Below are 25,680 nucleotides of genomic sequence, written 5' to 3' on the forward strand. Positions count from 1 at the left end.
TACATACAATTGGCCGTAAGTAAATTTGAACAACTTTGAATACACCAGTATATTGCTGTCTTTTTTTCTCTCTAAAGCATGTTGTAGCCCTAATGTCCTTCTGTGGTTTAAATAAAAACCTAACATTAACATATTGTTAAACTGAACTGTGTGTTCAAATTAATTTGCAGATCCTATCTTTTTGTAGATCTTCAGTTGACCCGTGGGGACTAAACTGGCTGTGACTCAGCATTTTGAGGATATTGTCACCAACTGACAAGTTCAGACCCACCAAGGACTCTTCTTGGTGTTTTGGGGACTTTAAACACCCATGTATATTTTTTCCGTTTGCCGTTCCATACCCACTCAACCCGACAATGAAGGAAAGTCCCAAACTGGCCCAGGTAACTCCAAACCCCTGGCGTGAGGAGGGACTAAGGCTAGTGGGGTGTACTGTAGGTGGAAAGAGAGGGGTATGACATAAGATTTTTATTTGTAGCATAATCTGATACCCGTGTCTTTTTTGTAAGGTTTCTTGATTCTACATAGAGGTAGATCAGAAGGCTGATGCTAATGATATCAAACTCCCAGCTAACACAGAAGCTAACCCTGCAAGCGACAGCCACCATTTCACCATCTCAGTTAACTATAGACCTAATATAGTTCAGCTATGAGTAACCCACTTTTAGCCAAAATAACTTTTAATTTGGTGACATTTCATTTTTGCCAAAATAACTTTTCACTGACAGCCCAAATTTTGCCTTGTTTTAGCCTAGACATCAGGCTGTGTTTGTACGGCTATTAGACGTCTTTAAACTCAAAATTGCTTCCTGTGTTGTTCTAAGGTTAGCATACAATTCTCTCTCTCTCTCTCTCTCTCTCTTAAAGAACCAATTCCTATCGTTCTAGGACTGTTCTCTTTAGGTTTTATTTTGTAACCAAAAACTTGGTTTGCTTCTAGCAACCAAAAATTACTAGCTAGGCTAAGCATCTTTAAGGGATCTGATCAAAATGGGGGTGCTTTCCAGATAAGATGCTGAGATGGCATGTGAAAGCCAGTCATTTGTTGTTATCATCGATATGAGTCATAAATTTAATCTCTAATGTAAGAAAAGGATCTTATCAGTTCAATCAACCACTAATGATCCGCTGACCCAATGTGAATGTGGTCAAATAGGCAACAGGAAGACAGGAGGTCGAGTCTGGCAGGTTTCCCGACAACAGCTGTGAGGGAGATCCCCGCCTGAGATCCAGCCCGCTTCCTACCAGGCACCAGGGTGAACAAAAAAGTACGGCTAAAAGGAAAGCAAAACTGTACACCTGTTATTCAACAGCACGCGACACATTCAGCTGCACCGAAAAAATGAAAACACAAAGGTTCAAAAGATTCAATAGCCAGACAAGAAAACACGCCAAACACCGTCATCTAGTAACTAAACCGAAACCGATTCCATGAAACCTCTTACCTTATACGACGCATACAAGTTACAATAATGCTAAGTAGGCTACAAAATATCCTACTAATAAAAACTAGTTTTGATCTCAACTGCACAGACCTTCAGCAGAGCGTTTTAATCGTTTCTCAAATGGGTGCCCGTGGCTTGCGAACGATTCAGTTATAGCTGAAGGGAAAACCCCCAGTTCACTCACCCACCTACTTCCTAATTTGAGTGAATGAGAGAGGGAGACTCTGTGAATTCAGTTCAGATCATAGAGACAGCGAGCAGCACAGCGCAGAAGTTATCATCATGACTGCAGCGCGTGATCAGTAATAGCCTAATAATAATAATAATGCACATGACATATTGATGACCTAAAATGGCATTATTATAATTGCATGTGAAATTATTTAGGATGTTTATTCAGTTATATTTTTTTTAAACTAATCATTTAATAGAAAACTTTATAAGCGAAGACTATGAATTTAAGTGCTTCAGTGAGCTGCTAAAATTGAGAAAAGAATATGTAAGTATGTTGTTTAATCTAGGCAGCAAGAGGTGATAGTCATCTTGGGACCGAGACAAGTTAGTCATATTGGCATAATGTTAATAAAAGGATTCGTCTAGGACCCAAATATCGCCTACCTGAGGACAATGACCATGAGCGGCAGTAATCACACTATGCGATCTGTGCCACTGGATCTTACCAACAAAACCAGAGAGCGTGGGAGCAGCGCGCAGACGGGAGACCAAGGTCGCCCTAGACATACTCCAGAAAGACAGGTGAAACCGGAGCACAAGTGCAGCAATGGACACGGAATTCTTCCGTCTGAACCACAGGACAGTTGTGATGGAGCAGAATCGCAGACGACTCAAACGGACGATGTAAGGGGAAACAGGACGCGTGAGGGTCCCAAACAAACCCGACCTGTAACCCCCAGCGTGAAGTGCATCACTCAGACCGACGCTGCAGGGAAGCCGGCGGATTCCTCAGTTTCCAAGCTTCCGTTAAGGAAACGTCCTTTCCCTCCGGATGTGGATCATGATAGCAGTGGTCCAAGAAATATTCCACAGAGCCCGTCTGCAAAATTGCAAATACAAACACAAACAGGTGCAGCACGGAAATCCAATCCAATTCTTGAAATCCAGAGCTTTAATGACTCTCAGTTCGTGCAACACGTACCATATCGTAAGTTTACAATATGTTTATTTTTATCGATCACTCATTTCATATTTCAAGCGAAAACTTTGCGCAGTTCAGCTTGTTCATAATTGATGTGTCATTTTGAAAGTATGTGTCCGTTCGCGTGGAACGTGTGCGTCCGAAATATGATTGCGCAGTCATGGTCAGTCCAGTCAGCGAACCACACAGTCAACGCGAAACCATCGAGCTAATCAGCAGGATGTTTGGTTCAGCAGCTTTCAAAACGTGTCAGTGGGTATTGTAGGTGAAACCGAGGAGTGTTATAATACATAATGTTATTTACCAAAATCGTAACATAATATCCTCATAGGCATATTACTTAGCAAATTACAAAGGAACACCGTTTGAAAACATAGACATTGTAAATTATGTGCGTGAATATATGTCAATGAAATGACCTGTCCCCATGTTATTATTAGTAATGTTATTTCTTTTATTTTTTCCATTTTTTTTTTTTTTTTTTTTTTGGATAAAAAGCGTGTTGTTATATATCTTGTGTGTGATGTTATATAACATAACTTAGCTCAGAAAGCTAGATGGTGGTGGGTGGTGGCCATATGATAACCCCTTTAGCTCATATTTAACCGACAGTGTTACATCCTACCATTCCTCAGTCTGCTTTATACAGATAATCTAACATACAAATAATAATCTACATAATTATGCTGAAAACGTCACAGATTGGAATGAATACATTCCTCTTTCTGGCACTGATTTCTTGGTCTTGATGGTGTGCTATGCAGAACAATCTTATTTTGTCATATAGATAAACAAAACCAGATGTATCCACACTGCCACTTTATAAAATTGAGCCAAAGCATATTAGCAACTTATTAACAAACATATATCTCTTTTTACTTCTCCTTAGTTGGTAAGATGTAAGGAAGTAGCAATGAAAGAAACTGCTTTCTATACATGGCAAAGGTCCATTTTTCATTATGGCCATTCCCATTTTTGGTCACTCGTCAATGAACTCTTTTTCATTAATGCTGGTTTGAGACGCATGGTTGTTTTGGCTAATGTGCGTATTTCTTCTCCTCTTAAGTTATACAAGGCTATCCATATTTCCCGTGTCCTCGGCAGTACACCAGTCCTCAGAAATCCAGTCTTTCGCCTCCTTATACGTTGGAAAGCACAGATCGGATACTGGCAGATATTGCTGCGGCAACTCATCAGGATGAAGATGGTGACACGTGAGTCTTTCGCCCTTTTATGAGGTCTCATTTCATGGTATGATGTAGTCTAAAAATTGATTAAGCTTAAACAACGTTCCTCAAAATTGTCAGGGCCATCATGCATTTCAACAGAGGATTTTCAATTCAGGATTTTTCATATTTTATAAAATGTACTATATATTTAAATAGATTCAAACTGCGTATGGGTTTATTATTAGCATCTAAAGATAAATTATGAGTACCAGTAGGGTTGACGTACTTTTTGTTTGCTATTTGGAAATTCCAGATTATCCTAGATATTTCACTCTGACTCTTTGCTTAGTCATCCAGAACAAAAAGAAATATTCCTAAGTCATAGATCCAGTGTGGCTAAAAATATGTAGACGTGCCTTCTGTTTATGTTGAATCACAAAAGACAAAATTTTAGTAAGGAGTCATTGTGACCCCTGTTACCCAGTACACTTCATCACCATTGTTACACTTCCTGTTCAACAAGATCATTGAGCCCACCAAAATCATCTTATCTGATGATCAACACCAAAGAAAGAGATTCTCTGTTCTTTTTGAAAGAGAGAGAGAGAAAGGGAGACTGATTCTGGAGGAGGGTATGGCTTGTGGGTATGAGTAACTGAGAGAAACTGGTTTTCGCTGTTTCACGTGCTGCTGTTTCAGGGCTTGGCTTTATGAGTGTGGCTGGTCACGGGGATGCCAGAGATGAACATTCTGGCTCCCTCAGGCTTTGGCATGAACACAAGTACATGTACGTGTTACTGTAATATCTGAACCTTCACTCAGTATGAAAATATCATTTCTCATGTGAGTGAAACTTCTCCAAAAATGACACCTGGTGTCACGCAATATTGATATCAAGGTTTAGTCAGCAGCAGTTAAAAACATTGCTGTGAGCATCTAATGCTTAGTAAGCAAATTAAGCTGATTCCCGTTTTGAGAAATGTGATGATATATGGAGCACTGCTTATTTTTACTAACACGATATTTATTTGACTCATCCCGCATGGCTTCATAAAACCTATCCCATATAGTTATTTAAAGGGACAGTACCCCCCATCCCCCCAGCCCCCAAAAATAAACCTGTTTTTGTCATTATTTACTCACCCTCATGTCGTTCCACACCCATAAAGGTGAAATTTTATCAAATTTTTTCAAGCAAAAAGGTCTATTGTTAATAGTGTATTGATGTATGAAGCACAGTACACACAGAAGTCACGTTAAGCAGCTTTCTGTTGGTCAATACGGTGAATCCCTTGAACCCATTGCGAAATCTGCTTGGGGAAATCTTTCCCCCTCACACTAAATTCCTGATTGCAAATATTCCTATTGAAATGACTGGATTTTGCCCAGGAAAATCCACTAAACAAAGTGAAATGTGACGACACCTTTAGACTTTAGTTCATCTTCAGAACACAAATGAAGATATTTTGACTGAGTGAGTTAATCGTGATCTTTTCCATGTAGTTACAATTAACAGGTACCTCAAGCTTTAAAATGGGCACTAAAGTATCGTAAAAGTTGTTCATATGATTTATTCTGAAGCCATATTATGAGAAACAGACCAACATTTAATAAACTTAAAGTCCTTATTCACTGATAATCTGCCCTATAGCTCCTTGTGGTGTATTAAAGTAATAGTATATGGAGCAAATGTCAACATGATAAGCTGTGTACATGGCTTTTTACAAATGGTGGGTGCTGGTGTTTCACGTTCGTTCGAAAAATCGGCATACACTTACGTCACTGGTAGTTCCTTTTGTGCTGGGTTGGACATTTAAACACTCTGAAGTAGTCGTGATTTGCCTCTCACACTGTAACATGCTCTAAACACACCTCTTAAGTACGCAGAATAATGTAAGTGGATATTTTTTGATGTAATCGCGCCTTTGAACGATTACGTAATCGTGGCATCCGTAATCGTAATCGCGATTAGAAATTTGAATAATCGTGCAGCCCTAGTCTGAATGATTTATCTGTCATGACAACTTTCGGGAGTGTTTGGCATGGTAATTAGTATGACAATGTTGATATATTTGGTCTTGGTGGAATAGATCTGTTCTGCTGCTGCTGCTGTTGGTTATTGCTGTTGCTGCAGCAAAACATGTATGTAACTTGCTACCGCCAATACATACATGACACGCTGCTGCTGTACAATATAGCGTACATGAATTAACCGTAGCAGACCTATACAGGTGGAGCTGGGGAAGGTGAAGGGTTTCTGAAAGCCCGCTGCAAGGCAAATGCTAACCAAGTATTTGAAGGTTGAGCACACAAGCTCATTGGCTACTGATACAGCAGGAGCCAATCAGCTGTGGCCTATAGAGAATGATGTGATTGCAGGCAGGTTGAGTTAGGACCTATTAGCCTGTGCCATCTAGAGTTTCATGACAGAACTTTGTATAAGTCTCAAATAACACTGTTTTTGTTCTCAAAGTTCAAATCACTAGCTGTGTTTTCATTACCCTTCAAATTGCGCAAATTGAAATTGAAAAATTGAAAAATACATGCAATGGAAACACGTCAATTTCGCAAAAACTCCCGTATATCACAAAAAAAATGCTCTCATGTTGTGTTTTTTTTAGGCAATTGGAAAAAGGAATATTTTGCAAAACTGCAATGGATTTAAGGCCCGGGTATACTTCACTTTCCGCACCCAGACGCGTCGTGTCCGCGCATCTTTCAAAGTATACTCAACCGCGGATGACCGAGTTCGACACATGCACAGTACAATTCAATTTATGAGTCGTGCCATCAACGGGACATTCGCTGGGGAGGATCGGAGAAGAAAAAATTATGTTTTAGTTGAATAACATCAGTTAATGGAAATGCCACAAAAGTTTTGCACGAAGCTGTAATGTAATGCTCCCTGGAAGAAGAATATCAGTGAATAACAACTTAAATTTATGTTTGTTTCTTTCATAAAGACTCAAAAGACAGTGTTCCTGTCATTCAAATGGTTCAGCATGGCGCTAGCAACACCATGCATGATAATATGTACTGCAACACACAAGTCATATTGACCACATTTATGATGCTTATGCTTGTCATTGTAATTGCATAGAAAAGAACCACCAGTACAATTCTACAGAATTTCTCATATTATGTTCCACAGAAGGAAAAAAAAAATTCATGTGTAAGTTTAAAATAACATGCAAATGATGAGGTAACCTGTTAGGGTGAACTGTTTTCTTAATAAAATGTTGCTGATATTTTCTTTGGCTTTCTTATTGGTGAGATTTTTTGACCACATTTTTACCACATTTCATCTCTAAACTGATACGCTGCTTACTTTTTTAGCAAAGTTTTGGTTTCCAGTAGATCCCCATTTCCTGGTTTCTGTGTATTGTTTGCATGTACATCTGTCAATCATGCTATTAAATCAACTGCATTTATACAAACACAAACAGAAAAACAACATTCTCTATGTTAATTTTTCTCACACTGCCCTCCCCCTTGTTTGTACTCTGTTCTGGCTCTTGCGTCAAAGGGCGTCTCGTGCTCTCACCTTGTTTTCTTCTCAGCACCTCACAGACCCTCATTTTCGGGAAAGCCTGATGTGAGTGCGAGTCTGTTGTGTGACTGCGGTTTTTTCAGGTGTCGTTCTCTCTCTCTCTCTCTTTCATCTTTTTTCACTGCTTTGTGTGTTTAAAATGAATGGGCTCAAAAACCCAAACATCCGCTCTTCACTTCCTTCTTTACCGCTTTTTCTCTGTTGCTTATCACTCTCTCTCTCCCCCCTTTCACTCTGTACTGTAAGCTTACATCCCTGTGACATTTCTGCACTTTATACCCACTTTGTCCTCCTTCCTTCTCTTTTGTAGTCTGCACATTTGTATGAAGCACCATAAGGTTGCATGACAGGTATTGCATGCTTTTTAAGGTTAGTTCACCAAAAATGGAAATGCTATCATCATTTATATCATTTATTCACCCTCATGTAGTTTCAAACCTGTATGACTTTCTTTATTCTGTGGAACACAAATTAAGATATTTTGAAAAATGTCCATATAATGAAGGTCAATGGGGTCCAACATATATTTTTTGGACCCCATTGACTTTCATTATATGGACAAAAAAAATTAAAAGTATTATAGACTTGGAATAGCATGTATTTCAGTTTCTCAAACAGTAGTGTATGGTCTTAGTAACACCATAGTCTTGGATTTGATTCCCAGGGAATGTATTCAATGCAATAAAAGTCACTTTGGATAAGTGTCTTCCAGATGTATTCATGTAGATTTTTAGGTTATATGTATTATGAAGGCTGTTTTCAGCTCTCATGGCTATGCAGAGAAACAGAGCCTTTACACAGTTACTTTCACTCGCCTTGCTTGTAGGACTTTTAAAGTCTCTACCTGTAAGTGGTTGCATGTGTTTGGCTCAGGCTGTTTATGTCTTGTCTCAGCCTCTGAGTTTGTTTGTTACAGCAGCAGCAACCCTATGTGCTACAGGGGATGTTAGAGGTTTGTGTTTCTGGGCTGTACAGGATGCCACACATGCGCCACTGCCCCGCCATAAGCCCTTCATCTCCTTCTGATGATGTTCAGGTTCCTACGTCAGTGTCAGCCCGGGCCTTATCTGGGGCTGCGGTCTAACTAACTCTCAGTCACTTCCAGGAACCCAGAGAGTTTCATCTGTCGAAAAGAAAGAGAGAGAGAAACTAAATTCTGACCTGCAGTATAAGTGACAGCAAAGCCAGTGATCATCACGTAGACAGATATGTAACAAGAATATAAGATAAATAGCCAATTAGTTTACACTAGTATGAACATTAAATGACACATTTTCATTTGATGTGTTTATGATCGGTCTGTTTATCCAAAACACAAAGGTTGGCTTTTCTTTGTCAGCCACAAAGTGATATAAAATATAAAGGATCTCTTTGCAGACAGATTTAATGAAAAGACTAACTGTTTTTGTTGTTGTTTGTTTGTTTTTTGCTGTATGCACTATCAGTGGTATTCAGACGTTTTCCTTCGTTTCAGACGTCTTTGTGCAAGGACATCACTATTTTTTTCAAATTCATATGCCCTCATAATGAAAATCTTGCAGCGACATCTCTTCTCTTCTCTTAATGATGTTTCATTAAAGGATTAGTTCACTTCAGAATTAAAATTTCTTGATAATTTACTCACCCCCATGTCATCCAAGATGTTTAGGTCTGTTTTTCCTCAGTTAAAGAGAAATTAAGGTTTTTGAGGAAAACATTCCAGGATTTTTCTCCATATAGTGGACTTCAATGGGGTTCAACGGGTTGAAGGTCCAAATTGCAGTTTCAGTGCAGCTTCAAAGCGCTCTACACAATCCCAGCTGAGGAATAAGGGTCTTATCTAGCGAAACAATTGGTCATTTTCTAAAAAAAAAAAAAAATTATATGCTTTTTGACCACAAATGCTTGTCTTGCACTGCTCTGCGATGCACCACGCATTACGTAATCACGTTGAAAAGTTTGCGTGTGACATAGGCGGAAGTACTGCGGTAGGGCGAAAAACTGAATCTCATTTTCTCCTCCAACTTCAAAATCGTCCGACATCGTTGTTTTACCTTTTTTTGTAAAGGCCGTTTGACTTAGTCTTTGCACATTCGCTTTGTAGACACTGGATCGGTACTTCCGCCTACGTCATGCGTGACCTTTCCAATGTGATTGCGTAATGCGTGGCACATCGCAGAGCTAGTGCAAGACGAGCATTTGTGGTTAAAAGTATATATATATATATATATTTTTTTTTTTTTTTTTTTTTTTTTTTTTTAGAAAATGACCATTCGTTTCGCTTTACAAGACCCTTATTCCTCGGCTGGGATCGTGTAGAGCGCTTTGAAGCTGCACTGAAACTGCAATTTGGACCTTCAACCCGTTGAACCCCAGTGAAGTCAACTATATGGAGAAAAATCCTGGAATGTTTTCCTTAATTTCTTTTCGACTGAAGAAAGAAAGACATGGAGCCCCGCACATAACATGCAAGAAAAAAACGATTTACTAATTCATTCCCTCGATTTACTAAATCGTGCGCACGATTTACTAAAATGTTCGCACGATTTACTAATTCATTCCCTCGATTTACTAAAATGTGCGCACGATTTACTATTTCGTTTCCTCGATTTATAAATCATGCGCATGATTTATAAATCGAGGGAACGAAATAGTAAATTGTGCGCACGTTTTAGTAAATCGAGGGAACGAAATATAAATCGTGCGCACGTTTTAGTAAATCGAGGGAATGAAATATAAATCGTGCGCATGTTTTAGTAAATCGAGGGAACGAATTAATAAATCGTGCGCACGATTTAGCCTACTATTTTTTTCCTGCATGTCATGTCCGGGGCTCCGTAGAAAGACATAAACATCTTGGATGACATAGGGGTGAGTAAATTATCAGGAAATTTTATATCTGAAATGAACTAATCCTTTAACAAAGTTCAGGAGGAGCACGTTCAAATGATCTATCCAATCAACTCGTCATCAGCAGTTATCATGTCTAATCAATATCACAGTCGAATCACCTACAGTTTTTTCTTGACAGTTTTCAGCATCCCTCCACCACCCCGACTCCTCACTCTTGGTTTGTTCCTACCACAGCCAGGAATACGGAGGGAGTATTCTGGGTTTGGGCCAAATACCAAGCTCGGAGCCCTCTTCTCGGACAGCACGCCAAATATGCATACCATTTATTCTATCTGACTTATTTTTAAGTGTGAACTCGTGAATGATGTGTTTACTGGCACGAGGTTGGGACAACCTGTCACTTACATGAGATCAAAACAATAGTAAACAACAACCATCCAACGATCCAATCAATTCCCAATGGACAAAATCAAGTCCTGCCCTACATTTTTTTTCTTGTTCGGGAAGCCATTTTACTCTGATATATACGTCACAATAGGGAAGAAAAGACTATCGCAACTTCCATTTCATTCTGACTTTAATCTCTTCTCTGATGATGTGTGCAGTTCCCCTCCAGTAACTTGTCGCTTACATGAGATCGCAGCAATTAGCAAACGACAATGGCACAATCAATTCCTGCTCTACAATACAGTTTGTTTTACTCAAATATAAGCCCCTATAGAGAAAGAAAGCGGTTGCAATTTCTGTTCCATGATGACTTTAAAGACCCTTGTATTATTTTACTATTACAGAGCTTACTGCAAATGCAATAGGCAGAGATTTGTTCATTTTGTGCAGCTCTACTTGCAGTTTTGGTGAAAAGAGAGAAAATACTTCTGCCCGTATGCTTTTAATGTGGCCTTTGCACCATGACACAGTCCAGTCTTACTTGTTCTATGTAAACACACAATTCTCAAACCTGATAAAGACTCCTTGATCAACAAAACAGGGTCTTGTCAGAAGGGCTGAACACATGGCCCTGATGGCAGAACTGAAAAAGCATGAGATTTCCTGAAGTACGCTGACAGTGAGCTCACTTACAGGAATGGAGGCAAATAAAGACAGAATTAAGCTACTAATATAATCTCTTCTGCTTTCTTATCAAAACCAAGGAACAGGCAGTTCACTTAGGCGGGTCATAGCCTGAGTCAGGCCAGCTTGTATTCATTTTGACTAAATCACTCTTCTCTTCCTCTTTTGGTTTGATGCTTCGTAAAGGACTTTGATTTTATGGTGACTGTTGATCCAAACAGAAAGCCACACTTCAGGATGTTAGGTGGCATGGTGCCTAATACACTTATATGTGTAGTATTTGATTTCCTTCTCTCTGTTTTATTTCCAAAATCTTGCCACAATAGAATAACCCACATGAGGCAATCGCAACAGCCCATTATATGACAATATTTACATTTATATCACTAAGAATATGAATCAGCACCATAATTCAAATCATTTGCTTTCCCACTCTCTGTGTTCCGGCTTGTTTCATCCCACAATGACTCAATATACGAGTCAAAAGACAATATAAACAATGAGAGCCCCTGTTCTTCTCTGTTCCCTTTTTTCTATCCCTCTTTCATTTTTTCCTGCTGTTGCAGTACGGCTTCCCATCAGGGCCTATTAACATTCTTGCCAGTGTTTTAAAATTATATCTTTTATCTTAATGACTTCTGCATGTTTGCAATGCTTCAGATATTTGTTTCATAATATGCAATATTCTGTGGCCATATACTGTATGTTGTTGCATTTTGCACATAGTATTGATTCCACTGTTTTAATATTGTTTTGCATTTTGTAGTGATCAATTGTCATGCAAATGGAGCATGCTGTGAATATACCGAGCTTGTGTTTCAAGTCAGTGCAAGGTTTTTCTTTGTAATTTTTTTCAGGGTTTCATGGGAAGTTCTGATAGAGGACTCTGAAAAGCACAGAAAGCCCCTAATGCAACAGTAAATATAATGATAATTAGTATTCAAAACAGAAAGAACAGTGCCATTGTCCCTGAGGGCAGGAAGTGACTTCAAACCAAAGTAGCTGTTACTGGAAGCAGATTTAGAAAGAAAAAAACATCATTTAAAACATTTCATGAAGAGTCCCTCTCTCTTTCTCACACACTGTTTTCTTCCTGTTCCCAAACTTTGACTTCTACACTCTCACCTCAGAGAGGTTTTCTGTGAAACGATAGGGAGATAAGCATTTCCCTGTACTTACCAACACTGGTTGCATTTAAAGCCACTGTGTACAAGATGAGTCATACACATGATTGTTTCACAAACCTTTAGTCCGTCAGGTGAAGTGTCATTCAGTCAACCTTTTGAACTTGTTAGCTGACTTGTGCGGGCCATTACAAAAGACAGTCAAGAAATGCATCACTATACATTTTAATGTTACTAGTTTTGTTTGTGTGGTTTAATGTTAATGCATTTACAGGAGTATGCATGCTGCTTTTAGAGTTATTTATGTGTTTAGGTGAATAATGCATGTGTGTATTATTTACAGACCTCTTCACATTGCTGTGGTCAAGGGGAACATCCAGCTGGTCAGTTGGCTTATTGAAATATTTCGACGGGCCCGCAAAGACCTGGACATTTTCAATAACCTATGGCAGGTAAGGTGTATACAAACACAGCAAAAAAGGTAGCATTTTACAATAAGTTTTTATTTGTTAACATTAGTTAATACATTAGGTATCATGAATTAACAATAAACTATACTTACAGCATTTATTAAAATAGATCAGTGTTTCTAAACCAGTGGGCTAGGAGCCAGCAGGGGGCCTCAGCAAACTTGTAAGTGAGCCACAGAATGAAATGAATTACTCACACTCATGTCGTTCCAAACCTTCGTTCATCTTCGGAACACAAATTAAGATATTTTGGATAAAAAATAGGTTTTTATCCTCCATTGAAAGCAACGAAATGACCACATTCAATGTCCAGAAAAGTAGTAAAAACATCGTTAAAATAGATAAATAGATAAAATAGATAAACGTGACTACAGTGGTTCAACCTTTATGTTATGAAGCGGCAAGAATACTTTTTGTGTGCAAAAACAAAACAAAAATAACAACTTTATTCAACTAATTCATCTCTCCCCTGTCATTCTGCTATGCTGTTTTCATTGCAGCGCTTCCAGGTTCTACGTCCGAACGGCTGCTCAGTATTGTTGCCTGTTCACATGAGCAGCACGAGGCATGCGTGTGAGACTGACGCAGGAGCCGGCCATTAATGAGCCAGCGTTCGGACGTAAACACGGAAACGCAGCTCTGCGGCAACTGCGCAACAGACTGACAGGGAAGAAGAAATTGTTGAATAAAGTCGTTATTTTTGTGCACAAAAAATATTCTTGTCACTTCATAACATTAAGGTTGTAGTCATGTTGAATAGTTTAACGATGTTTTTACTACTTTTCTGGACATTGAATGTGGTAATTTCTTTGCTTTCAATGAAGGGTAAAAAAACCTCTCGGATTTCAACAAAATATCTTAAAGGTGCAATGTGTACATTTTAGGAGGATCTATTGACAGAAATGCAATATAATAAATATAATATACATAACAATGTTTTCAGTGGTGTATAAAGACTTTACATAATGAACCGTTATGTTTTTATTACCTTAGAATGAGCCATTTCTATCTATATACAACGCGGGTCCCCTTACATGTTAAGTCGTCATTTTGTGCTAGCATGTTTCTACAGTAGCCCTAAACGGACAAACTGCTCTACAGAGCGCGTTTGCTTGACCGGCTTCTCTCTGCTGTCTCAGATGATGACATCTTTGTCCTGTGTTGGCCACCGTAGCTTCTCTATATTCCAATTCGCAACCTCACCGCTAGATGCCACTAAAATGTACACACTACGCCTTTAAATTGTGTTCCGAAGATGAACGAAGGTCTTGTGTGTGTGGAACGACATGAGGGTGAGTAATTAATGACAGAAATTTCATTTTTGGGTGAACTAACCCTTTAAATTATTCAAATTAATATAATAATATTATTATTATTATGAATACAATTAATATTAATATAACAAAAATAATTGAAATATTTAATATTAAAAACGTATTTAATACTTAATTAAAACATTTAATAACACATAAAATCAAGAAATCATATAAGTTTTATTTTTGTTAATAAAAACAAGCAGCTTTGTCATAATTATGGCAGAAATACTGGAGGAAATATTGTATCTTTTATGAGGGGAATCTAGACTAATGTTAATTTCTACGTAGACTAATAAATGTTTAACATTTCAAGTTTTATAAATTAAAATCAACTGATGTATCTTGAACAAACATGAATTAATAATGAACAATAGTATATAATATATGAACAGTCAAAATTATACAAATAAAATTATTAATATTTGTATATTTAAAAAAAATATTGAATTGTTAATTAATTATTAAAATGATATGCTATTGTTAGTTCATGATACTTAATGCATTAACTAAAGTTAACAAAGCAAAGCTTATTGTAAAGTGTTACAGTAAGAATACCTACATTGGTCTTTGCAACAGGGTGTAGAAGGAAAGAAGTGAATTAATGTTAGCGATTGCTGCATTAGAGGATTTAATACACAAAAAATCACCAGGCTAGTTAAACCCGAATTCTTGTCCCTGTGGGGCATACGTTTGTTAACTGTAATTTCCAAAAATGTGTTCTTAACTGTTACATGATACTTTTAGCTTAGGTTTGAGCAGAATAGGAAATTACTCCCAGGGCACTGTTGTTCTCAGGCAGTGCCACAGTACTGTTTGCGGTTATTTGAGCACCTTTAGAAGTCACTGGCCTGCCCACTTGTGTGCTCACCACATGGTCACCACAACACACGCAACCTGTGTGCTGCTTCATCTTGTTCCCATGTGTCAGCAGCATTTTGAGCGCACCGACCTGTCAGACTGTTCCCAGGCTTTCACATCCTGCTCTTCTCCTTTTCTGGTTTATGTTAAACCTTACTTCCACCACTGTCACTCAGCTGCATTATCAATTACCGCCATTGCATGTCTAGCCAGACCTCAAAAATTACCTCAAATTCATTGTTAGGTTTCACTTGACGTACAGACGCACTCTTTCACACACACAAACACGAATGCTTGTACATTCACAGGCAGCCGGCAGTTACCAGAAGCTGCGCGTATGTCTTAGCCACGGGCTGAAACTTGTTTCTCTCAGATTGTTGAGGTTAACTTTTGTGTTATATCCTGTGTTCAATTCTTATTTCCCCAGAAATGTGAACTGCGCATTAGCATGTCTTTGAAGCTTAGATGGAGTTTTGAGTAAGTTTTGTTGCAGCATTTGTTAAAAAAAATCCTGTTTTGGTGTTTCTAAAATCCAAGATTAGGGAGCGAATACAATGAGTGACGTGATATTACAACGGCTGGTAGACACACAGCAGACTGGTACGGTACCGAGGAAAGTGTTACTACAGCTATCATTATTACTACTACTAGAAATTGTACATGGTGGAATGACGCCTTGTCTCCGGTTTGCTCCTCACTATTGTAAGTCTTGTCCTCCCACGTCTGTCATGACCAGCACTGACACTGGCATTTGAAATGCACATGAGAAGCAGCATGCAGTGTGTGTGTGTGTGTGTGTGTGTGTGTGTGTGTGTGTGTGTGTGTGTGTGTGTGTGTGTGTGTGTGTGTGCACATGACAAATGTGTTTTGCGTATTATCAGTCAAGCAAGACCGCAGCTGATGAGCTGCTTGCATGGCCTGTCAGTGAATTCAGTTTACTGGAGTATGTATGTTTTTATACTAGTATGAGTGTATGTGCAAACACAGTTAAAGAGGCTGCTGTATGCATCTGAACTTAAGTATCCTCATTCCGAGAAGTCACATGACCCCCCTCACACCCTGGGTTGTTTCTCAACATACCTTGTGTTGAGGTTTTGCAGGGTATTAAAAGGGACTTTCCCTTTCGCTCTCTCTCTCTCTCTCTCTCTCTCTCTCTCTCTCTCTCTCTCGCTGTCTCTCTCTCTTCTGCACTCTTGTAACATGCTTATCTTTTTAAACTCAGAATTATAAAACATTCCTGTATGCTTTTATTACGACTAAGAGACCTGTAGATTTCTTCACAGAAAAACTGAACCATAAGTTAACTATGCATAGCTATATTAACATTCATTTCAAGCATGAAGCATATGATCAGTACTGCCATTTTACTTCCTTAATGCATGTTCCTAGTCTTATTGTGAATGATTAGTTACTCCAAAGAAAAAATACCTTCAATTTATGATTTTGGTCAAGATGTCAAAATTTGCTCCTGTCAACTTGCTTATGTTGCTTAATGTGAATGTTAACCAATAGCCAAATAGCTACCATGCTCAGCTTGTTCACACTGCTCCGTGGACGGGTTTTAGAGGGATTTTGGGCACTTTTCAGATGGTCAGGCTGGGGGACCAGATGGCCAACCAGTCTAAAACCAGTTGAACACAAACTTGGCCAGGCTGGGAGACCAGCTTAAAATCAGCAATCTTAGGCTGATTTAAGCTGGATCTTTCAGGTATTTAGCATATTTTAACAAACTCGCATTTTAATGTTAACCAACAGACAAATCAAACTTGCGGAAAAAAAAAATTGAAACCAGCCTAAATTGGTGTGCTGGTCTTAGCTGGTTTCTCAGCCTCATAAGACTGGCACATTGGCCGGTTTCAGAGGGGTTTGGGGCCTGGTCTGGGGGATCAGGCAGCTGATTATCCTAAAACCAGCTGAACACCAGCTTGGCCAGGCTCGGAGACCAGCTTAAACCACATAAGACTGGAAAACCATCTTAGGCTGGTTTAACCTGGGTTTTCAGGCATTTAGCATTTAGATCTGGCTCTATTTTGGCACGCAAGATCACCCCACCCCACCTCACCCCACCCCCACCACCACCACCGCCTTTTTTTTTTTTTTTTTTTTTTTTTTTTTTTTTACAATTCCCCATGGATAATAAAAAAGACATTTTATTTTGCATCAAATATCCTGCTTCACATACGTCACATTATGGAATTACAATGGTTTTAACCTTAATGTATAAAAACAGCATTCATCTTTTTGGTGCATGCATTGAGTGCACTGTTTATTTTTCCTGTCTTTTCTTGTCCGTGTGTTTTTGTTTCAGCCCAGTCATCAATGCTAAATCATGCAGGATTTAGTTTCAGTTCACTAGAATGTGTTTTTGGCTCATGCATGTGTCATGAGTCTTCCCCTTAATCACTTTCCTTATTCATCCAACATTCCCCTTTATTCATTCTTTTTTTTCTGTGTTTACACGCAGGAATGTGAATCTAAGGACGCACTGCAGGGGAGAGGAAAGGGATTTTCCCTCTCTGATCCATCTCTTCCCTTCATCGCTCCCTTTGCTCTATCATTTCCGGCTCCTCCTTTCCCTTTCTCTGTCTTTCTCGTCCCTCCTTTTCTCCCCTAAGCATTTACAGTTTCTCTTTAAACCTTTATTGGTGGTTTATTGGTCAGTTATCGCAGGTTCATTGGAATTGTAAAATGAGAAAGGTACTACTGCACTATAATTTCTCTTCTCAATGTATTGTGACGTCCTTTCTTATACAATTTCCTGTTTCAGGGCTTGCCTAAAGAGGATGTGAGTGTGTTTTATCCATCACTGTTCCTAAGTTAGATTTGCGATTGATCTGAGCACAAAGAAATACCCATCAAATTTTATGTGTGTGGTAACATGTCTTTTAGCACATACACACAAAACTCGAGTGTGTGATGCTTGTTGAGTCAGACAGGATTCAGGGAAATAGAGTTGTTTTCATAGGAAGGGAGGGCCAAAGGCATTGTGACACCAGAGGAATTTCTGTCTTCATTCTCGCTGTACTTTTTTTCTCTACTGTGCCTTACTGGAACATCCTCCCTCCAGCCCCCCACCCCCCACCTCTGTGTCCTAGCCGAGAACCAACTTTACCTGCTAGCAATCCTGAACTGATGCTAATCTTTAGCGGGTATCATTAAAAACCACAAACCTCTCTTTATCTTTTAATCTTCCTCTCTGTCAACAAAACACATACCAGTAGATTATTTGACTTACTATGCAGTTTTAGCTTCCTATATTAGCAAAAATGCTAACCTTCAAATATATATATGATTTTATTATATATCTAAATGCAAGATTGAACATTTACATATTCAAAAACTGTCAAGTGACTCATGTAATACTAATATTTTAGCTTCTTTTGCCTGAGGTAAATACTTACATTGAAGGAACTAGTGCTGTGTGTTGTCATCTTGACTCTCAGTTCTTGTCGGAAAGCCTTTATTTTTTTTTCTTTCACTTTATTGTTTAACTGCTTTCAACAATGCTAGTTCTTAGGAATTTACCTCAGGTGAAGGAAACAAAAATAAAGTACACTGATTGGTTTGACCAAGATTACTCATAAGAGTTCACTCATGCATAAACGCCAAGCAGACACGCAAACTTTGGCTTGTCACAGTTATGTCGGTTGAATGTGTTTAATTTGTATGTGAAATTTAAATATTTATAAGTTTATATTTTTCTATAAATGTATCACTCTACTTTAATCAGTTTATAGTACATAGGGCTGTAACCACCATAGACATTGTAATCACTATTTACATTTACGCTTAGCTTTACTATTCACAGAAGCAAGCGCGATTTCCAGTTGTTTTGTGATAGAAATGTTAAACAACCGACAGTAATATCCAGTGATGCAAACTACTCAACATTTTTGTCAAATTTTGCTGTTTTGAATATAAAATATAGGCAATCATTTACGAGATTCATGCATTTCATAATTGAATGTGACAAGAAACATTAACAAATTCGCTTTTAGCATACTTGCATATGATAATGAGTGAATATGTGCACATTTTAAACCAAAAAATTATTCACAAATGTATTGCTTTGCAATGAATTCTTGTTCTTTTACCATTTTTCTTTCTTTCTTTTTCTTTATTTCCTTAAATCCCTTTAAATCCTTAATTACCACCCCCACCCAAAGTCATGTTTACGCCTTTAGTAGCAGTTTGTTTGTGCATTAGATAAGTCACCGCATAGCTGTTTGCAAAGGTTTTATCTCGTTTTTTTATCTCATCAGATCTGTGGAACTGACCTTTAACCTGTTAGACAAGTTCCAGGTTAGCAGCTACAGTTACAGGAATCCAAACCAGGATGTGACTCAATCTATTAGCCCATATAAACCTGAACACCTTATCAGACATCAGAGCGGTAGATTTTTGTGATACACTGCTTAAATATTGACATGCAACAAGAGTTGTAAGAGTTTTTATCATGCATTCTAAATAAAACTGTTTCTTAAATATATTGTGGATTTGATTAACTGAATCATTAAACTCTTTTTCTCTCAGACACCATTGCACTTGGCTGTAATCACCAAGCAGCCTATTCTGGTGAAAGCTTTGCTGGATGCAGGATCTGACCCTGGAGCACTGGACCGTAATGGACAGACAGCGCTGCACTTGTGCTGCGAGCACGAACATGTAGACTGCCTCTCTGTCATTCTCGGACACTACCCCCAAAACCCTTCACCCCACCTGGAGATCAGGAACTATGAGGGTGAGTGCTGGACCTACATCTAGATGGGTACATTTATTGAAATATATTAAAAAAAAAATTATGGTAGCACAATTGATCTCAGGGAAATGTTATTTCATAATTAGGTTAAGCTCCACCCATTTGGCTCTGCAGTGAGCACCACTTGAATGGATGTGCTGACACTAAAGCTCTCTTAACTATATGGGTCTGTTTAGTACAGCAATATGAGCAAATACATAACTGGAAGTGAACATTCTTCCTGTTTGTGTCATAATCCAACACTATGGAAAATTTTACATGACATCTTCAGAAGGATGAACTTTTTTGCTATGCTGTGTTCCACTGGGGGGCAGTAGACAGAAGAAGAGCTGCTTGTCATTGATTTTCCTGCATTAATGGATGGTTATGTTTTGGAACAAATTTTTGCTTATCAGGAAGGAGGGAAGTATATCACCATCTAGCTTTATTTGTGGATTCTGACACAATAATTCCCTCTTGTAACAGTACAGTACTCAGATAACCACTTCTGTACTACTAAAGACAAAATGTCATATTTAAGTATGCCGAAAACGACATTAGTTTTAGCATTTTATTTTATTTTATTTCAGAGTATTTTATTTTATTTTCAGAGTTTCAGAATATTATCATCTGTCAGAGTACTCCTAAACAGTCCTTGCATTTGGTATTGGCTTCATTCATGTGTATGAAATGTAAGATGAGACATTTCCTGTTGCTGTCATGATTCAAAAAGTCCCTAGAAACACAGAGAGGATGTGTTTTAGTGTTTTGCTTGTGTATTTCACCTATTGAAACATGACCAAACTCGCTTCACTGGGTCATTCAGATTACTGCATGAATATATTGTTGGTTCATTTAAGGTCTGACGCCCCTCCACCTGGCTGTGCAGAATGGAAATGAAACATTGACAAGACTCTTATTGGAGAGCGGAGCAGAAATCAACGCTGGGGTAAGTGAATTTGTCATCATTTCCACTACCTTTTATGCTTTCAGGTGTGATAGTATCTGTGCAATTAATTGTGTATTATGATCTCTATGGTTTACCGCACTCACTGTTTATTGTGTCGCTTTTCCTCTTTTACCACAGGATAATAAGAGCGGTCGCAGTGCACTGATTCATGCTGTAGAAAACAACTCTAATGACATGGTCATATTGCTGATCGAGGTGTGTGTGCATATATATTTTTTTTCTGTTTTTTCACACTTCACACTTCACACATCAAATTCAATAAATCAGCTGTTAAAGCTGATAATTTTTCTGATCATCACTTTTGTCTGTTCCTTTCATTTTTTATCTTGTACTTCTATGTTGGTGAGCACAAGAGAGAACATGTATGACTATGACCCTGCAAGCAATAGCCGTCATTTCACCATCTCTGTTAACTATAGACCTTATATAGTCTGGCTATGAGTAACCCACTTCTAGCCAAAATATCCTTGAATTTGGTTACATGTCGTTTTTGCCAAAATAACTTGCGAGATGTATGATAATCCTTCATGTAAGTAAAGTCAACAGTGATTACAAGGTTAGACGTCTATTAAATTTTCACTGACAGCCCAAATTTTGCCTTGTTTTAGCCTAGACATCAGGGCTGTGTTCGGACTATTAGACTATATTAGACTATTAGACGTCTTTTAAATGTGAAATTGCTTGCTGGGGAGACTGAAACTATTATTCATTATTACTCATTGTTTGTCTGAGAGTGGATGTGAAGCAGTTATTAGTGTTCACAATGCCTTTTTCTGTGTGCTGTGTCTTTCAGAGTGGGTGTGATGTAAACGCACAGTCTTACAGTGGGAACACAGCCTTACACAGCGCCTGTGGCAGAGGTCAGATAGAGATTGTCAGGGTCTTGCTGAAGAATGGAGCTGACAGTAGTCTTAAAAACAACCACAATGACACCGCCATCATGGTAGCAAAAAACAAAAAGGTAAGAACTGAAAGGATGGCAGTAGTGCATTCAAAAACATGTACTGTATATTTATTAGTCTTGCCTAGTTATGTATTTATTTACAAAATAATTGTTTTTTTTTCTATTTATCAGCATCATATTTTGAAATAAATTAGAGAAATTCACCAAGTCTTTCATCATAATAGTTAATAAAGTCAGTAGAATATTATATATAGTATGTCAACACTGCCAACAAGTGGCGATTCACAAAACTTTCATTGCTCAGTTGTTTTGCATATTAAAGGATTAGTTCACTTTTACTCAGTCACAATTTACTCACCCCCATGTCATCCAAGATGGTTATGTCTTTCTTTCTTCAGTCGAAAAGAAATGAAGGTTTTTGAGGAAAACATTCCAGGATTTTTCTCCATATAGTGGACTTCAATGGGGTTCAACGGATTGAAGGTCCAAATTGCAGTTTGAATGCAGCTTCAAAGGGCTCTACACGATCCCAGCCGAGGAATAAGGGTCTTATCTACTGAAACGATCTGTCATTTTCTAAAAAAATATATATACTTTTTAACCACAAATGCACATCTTGTACTAGCTCTTCAATACGCATTACGTAATCACGTTGGAAAGGTGACACGTAGACGGAAGTACCGTAGTAGGGTGAAAAACTCCATCTCATCTTCAAAATCGTTCGACATCGTTGTTTTACCTTTTTTTTTTTGTAAAGGGCATATGAAGTTTTTGCACATTCGCTATATAAACACAAGTCGGCACTTTGCCTACTTCACGCGTGACCTTTTCCAACACGACTACATAATGCACATTGCAGAGCAGTGCAAGACAAGCATTTGTGGTTAAAAAGTATATACATTTTTTTTTTTTTTGAAAATGACCACTAGATAAGGCCCTTATTTATCATCTGGGATCGCGTAGAGCTCTTTGAAGCTGCATTGAAACTGCAATTTGGACCTTCAACCCGTTGTACCCCACTGAAATCCACAATATGGAGAAAAATCCTGGAATATTTTCCTCAAAATCCTTTTCTTTTCAACTGAAGAAAGAATAACATGAACATCTTGGATGACATGGGGGTGAGTAAATTATCAGGAAATTTTAATTCTGACGTGAACTAATCCTTTAAAAATACACCTTTACGAGTCAGATGTGTCACCAAAGATGAATTATAGTTGTATAAAGTCTCATGGAGACCATTTCTTGTAAGAAAAAAAAAACAATAAAAAAAAATAATATTTCATATTGCAGCTTAAAATCTCTGAATTTTAAATCATAATTACATGAAAATGTGGCTTAAATTGAAGAACTACAATTTAACTACAATTCCAGTTTATATTATTAAAGAGTACCTGGGATTAATAACATTTATCATATCTTTACTTCACTTTGTCACACATTCAAGCTCTGTCCATCTGTCAATTTCAATGCTACATTAGTAAAGCCTTATTTTCTGTGCCAGTCCACTTCAGGCTTCTCAAAAAAAAAAAAAAACATTGACCCCATAATCCATCCATGTGTGTCACCACAACTTCTGTAACTCATCTAAACAAGTATTTATGTGGTTTTGGCTTAAGGTGTCTGATGTGCTGCGTGGGAGGGGCACTCGCAGTTGCACTGGAAAAACGGGTAATGGTAAGAGTCTCTCTGAAATTACAAGCATGATCTTTATCTCTAAACAACTTAAGTAGGCCATTTAAAATTTTTACTCATTTTTCTCCTGTTTAGGCTCACTGTCCCCTGGCAGCTCCAACCATTCTCCCCGGATGACTCCCACATTTCAGCGCAGTACATCACATTCTCCTGTGACTCCAAATTTACCACGAAGTCAGTCAGCGGAGAGCATTTCAGAACGTCAATCACCGATGAACAGCAATGAAAAAACACTTTTGCAAATGTTGCCTCGGACACACCATAATATAGCAGACAACAGGGCAGGCTACGGAATGGCTTTCCATCCTTTCCATTATCTGTCACCGTCTGGGTACGACCAAATGAAGCCCACTGTCTCTCACATCCAGAGAAGTACTCTAATCACTAACCCTCTTTACTATCCCCCTGGTATTCAAAGACCTCCATATTACCCAGATGCACACATAATCTTTCTCCCCAGTATCCACGTGCCAATCACACATGGTTCTCCCTCACAGGGTGCCATTAACCAATCACGGCCATCCAGCCGCAGCAGTGACCAATCAGACATGTCTACTGTGAGCGTAAACAGTGAAGAAAGAGGTGTGAGTTGATAGCTGCTAGATATTTAAGCAGCTGGCCATCTTAAAGGGATAGTTTACCAAAAATCCTGTTTGAACATATGTAGTAACCAAATGGCTTTGGTGACCATAGACTTCTATTGAAAAAAAAAAACTGAGACATGGGTTTGGAGTGACATGAGAGTGAGTAAATTATGATTTTTGAGTGAACTGACTCGTTTATAAGTGGTGTTTGAATATTTTTTGTGGTTGGTAACATACTGACTGATTATAGCATTTATATGTATCTAAGCATTTTTTTTTTAATCTTTTCACATTTTTAAAAGTTGATTTTCATGTTTTGAAGTGTTGCAAAATCAATAATATGTAACTGTATATTTGTGTTACCAAGTGTTTTGCTGCATAATTGAAATGATTTTGGTGATTTTGTCATGCATTTTAAAGAGCTCTGATATTTATACTTCTATAGCAAGACAGCAGAATTATCTTTTATTTTTTCCTGTTTTCATTTGTGGTTTTCTTTTGTTTACCATGGAGTCTGTTTATTTATTGACAACATTTTGTTTTTCCCATGTTCAGATTGTCCAGATTTAAGTTACCCAAATTCGTATGACAGAAAATAGCATTCGTATTTACAAAAAATGTAATTGTCAAAAATTGTATATCACACAGTAAGGCCCTCAAAAGGGTGTTATTAGGGTACACACGACAGCCAATATCAACCAAGTACAATGCCTAGAGGCCAGGATAGTTTTATCTACAATAAACATTGTCAACTATTGTCAAAGAAAACATTCTGAGATTGAGATTTTTTTTGCAGTTATGTATATTGTTTATGTGCATGTTGATAACGCCATGTACACCAAAATTGTGACTTTTATTGCCACTTTTATTTTAGTGCAAATCTTTGAATGGCAGCTTAAAATCTCTGATGAAGTTCTGTGACAAATTATGAGTTTTGAATCACTGTCCAGTGGCTTAAAATGGATAATCTTGTAGAAAGCCAATTTGGAAAAAAGTAACTGTGGTAGCTAGAGAATTAAAACCATTCCCAGAATCTTTAGAAACTGTGATTAAATACCAACACGGGCTTTTATGTTTTGCCATAAAGGTACTTAATTGTGATATCTGACAGTTATGTGAATGTATAAATTTTGATTTTCATATGAATGTGTGAATATAAGTGCAGAAATATAAAGAAGCATAGTTTGCTTTGAATAAATAATGCATATTTTTATACATATCTGTACATTTCATGACTAATATTTGTATAATACAGTAGCCTACATGATTATTTCTTCAACATTAAGCACTTTTGGAACAACGACAACAAAAATATTTTAATGATTTTCTTTTTGTCATATGAAGGTCACATTAAAACTGTCTTTGAAACTTTTCCCATGCCTTTATAATTTTTTTACTACTTTTCAAATTCTTTTTATGCATAGATGCATTTATTTATTCACCTTTTGTGACACAGGATTTCAGTATTAACATAAAAAGAACACTAATGTTTAAAACTAATGATCTAAATATACATCATGTCAATATTTATTTTGAAAATTATTTATATCAATAGCCTAATAATTTTAATAAGCTATTATAATTTTTCAAACATGACAACATTTTTACCACAACTATATATTTGGCCTTGTCAGTGAAGCATGTTTGATATGAAATATAAAACTTGTGGTGGGTGATGAAAATAAAGAAAAATCAATCTCCTTTAAACAATATTTTTATGTAGGCACGAAAGTGCCCATAGAAGTACAGGGGTGGATTTGATAATGGTACCGCCCACCAAATTCAAACTCTGTCACCT

The 25,680-nt window shown here is 37.8% G+C and overlaps 1 protein-coding gene across 2 annotated transcripts; it reads left to right on the plus strand.

The window, feature by feature from the left end:
* The first annotated feature begins 73 nt into the window (after positions 1-73).
* On the plus strand, positions 74-25,254 carry bcl3 (BCL3 transcription coactivator). 2 transcript variants are annotated; one of them, XM_051864259.1, is made up of 9 exons: positions 74-383; positions 3,668-3,815; positions 12,691-12,799; positions 19,525-19,732; positions 20,590-20,678; positions 20,817-20,894; positions 21,493-21,660; positions 23,223-23,280; positions 23,374-25,254. In XM_051864259.1, the coding sequence occupies exons 1-9, from the start codon at positions 311-313 to the stop codon at positions 23,889-23,891; spliced, it is 1,449 nt and encodes a 482-aa protein (XP_051720219.1). In that variant the 5' UTR covers positions 74-310; the 3' UTR covers positions 23,892-25,254. The 2 variants fall into 2 exon arrangements, with proteins under 2 accessions (XP_051720219.1, XP_051720217.1); XM_051864257.1 differs by lacking the exon at positions 74-383 and adding an exon at positions 1,707-2,607.
* Positions 25,255-25,680: the final 426 nt, after the last annotated feature.

The sequence above is a fragment of the Ctenopharyngodon idella genome, chromosome 16 (genome assembly GCF_019924925.1).
Source record: "Ctenopharyngodon idella isolate HZGC_01 chromosome 16, HZGC01, whole genome shotgun sequence".
NCBI lineage: Eukaryota > Metazoa > Chordata > Actinopteri > Cypriniformes > Xenocyprididae > Ctenopharyngodon > Ctenopharyngodon idella.

Excerpts from the sequence above, each read along its gene's own strand:
- bcl3 (XM_051864257.1), top strand. The coding sequence starts at position 2,073 with ATGACCATGAGCGGCAGTAATCACACTATGCGATCTGTGCCACTGGAT. Across the intron at positions 3,816-12,690 it reads CAGGATGAAGATGGTGACAC|ACCTCTTCACATTGCTGTGG; the intron begins GTGAGTCTTTCG and ends TATTATTTACAG. Across the intron at positions 20,895-21,492 it reads TGGTCATATTGCTGATCGAG|AGTGGGTGTGATGTAAACGC; the intron begins GTGTGTGTGCAT and ends TGTGTCTTTCAG.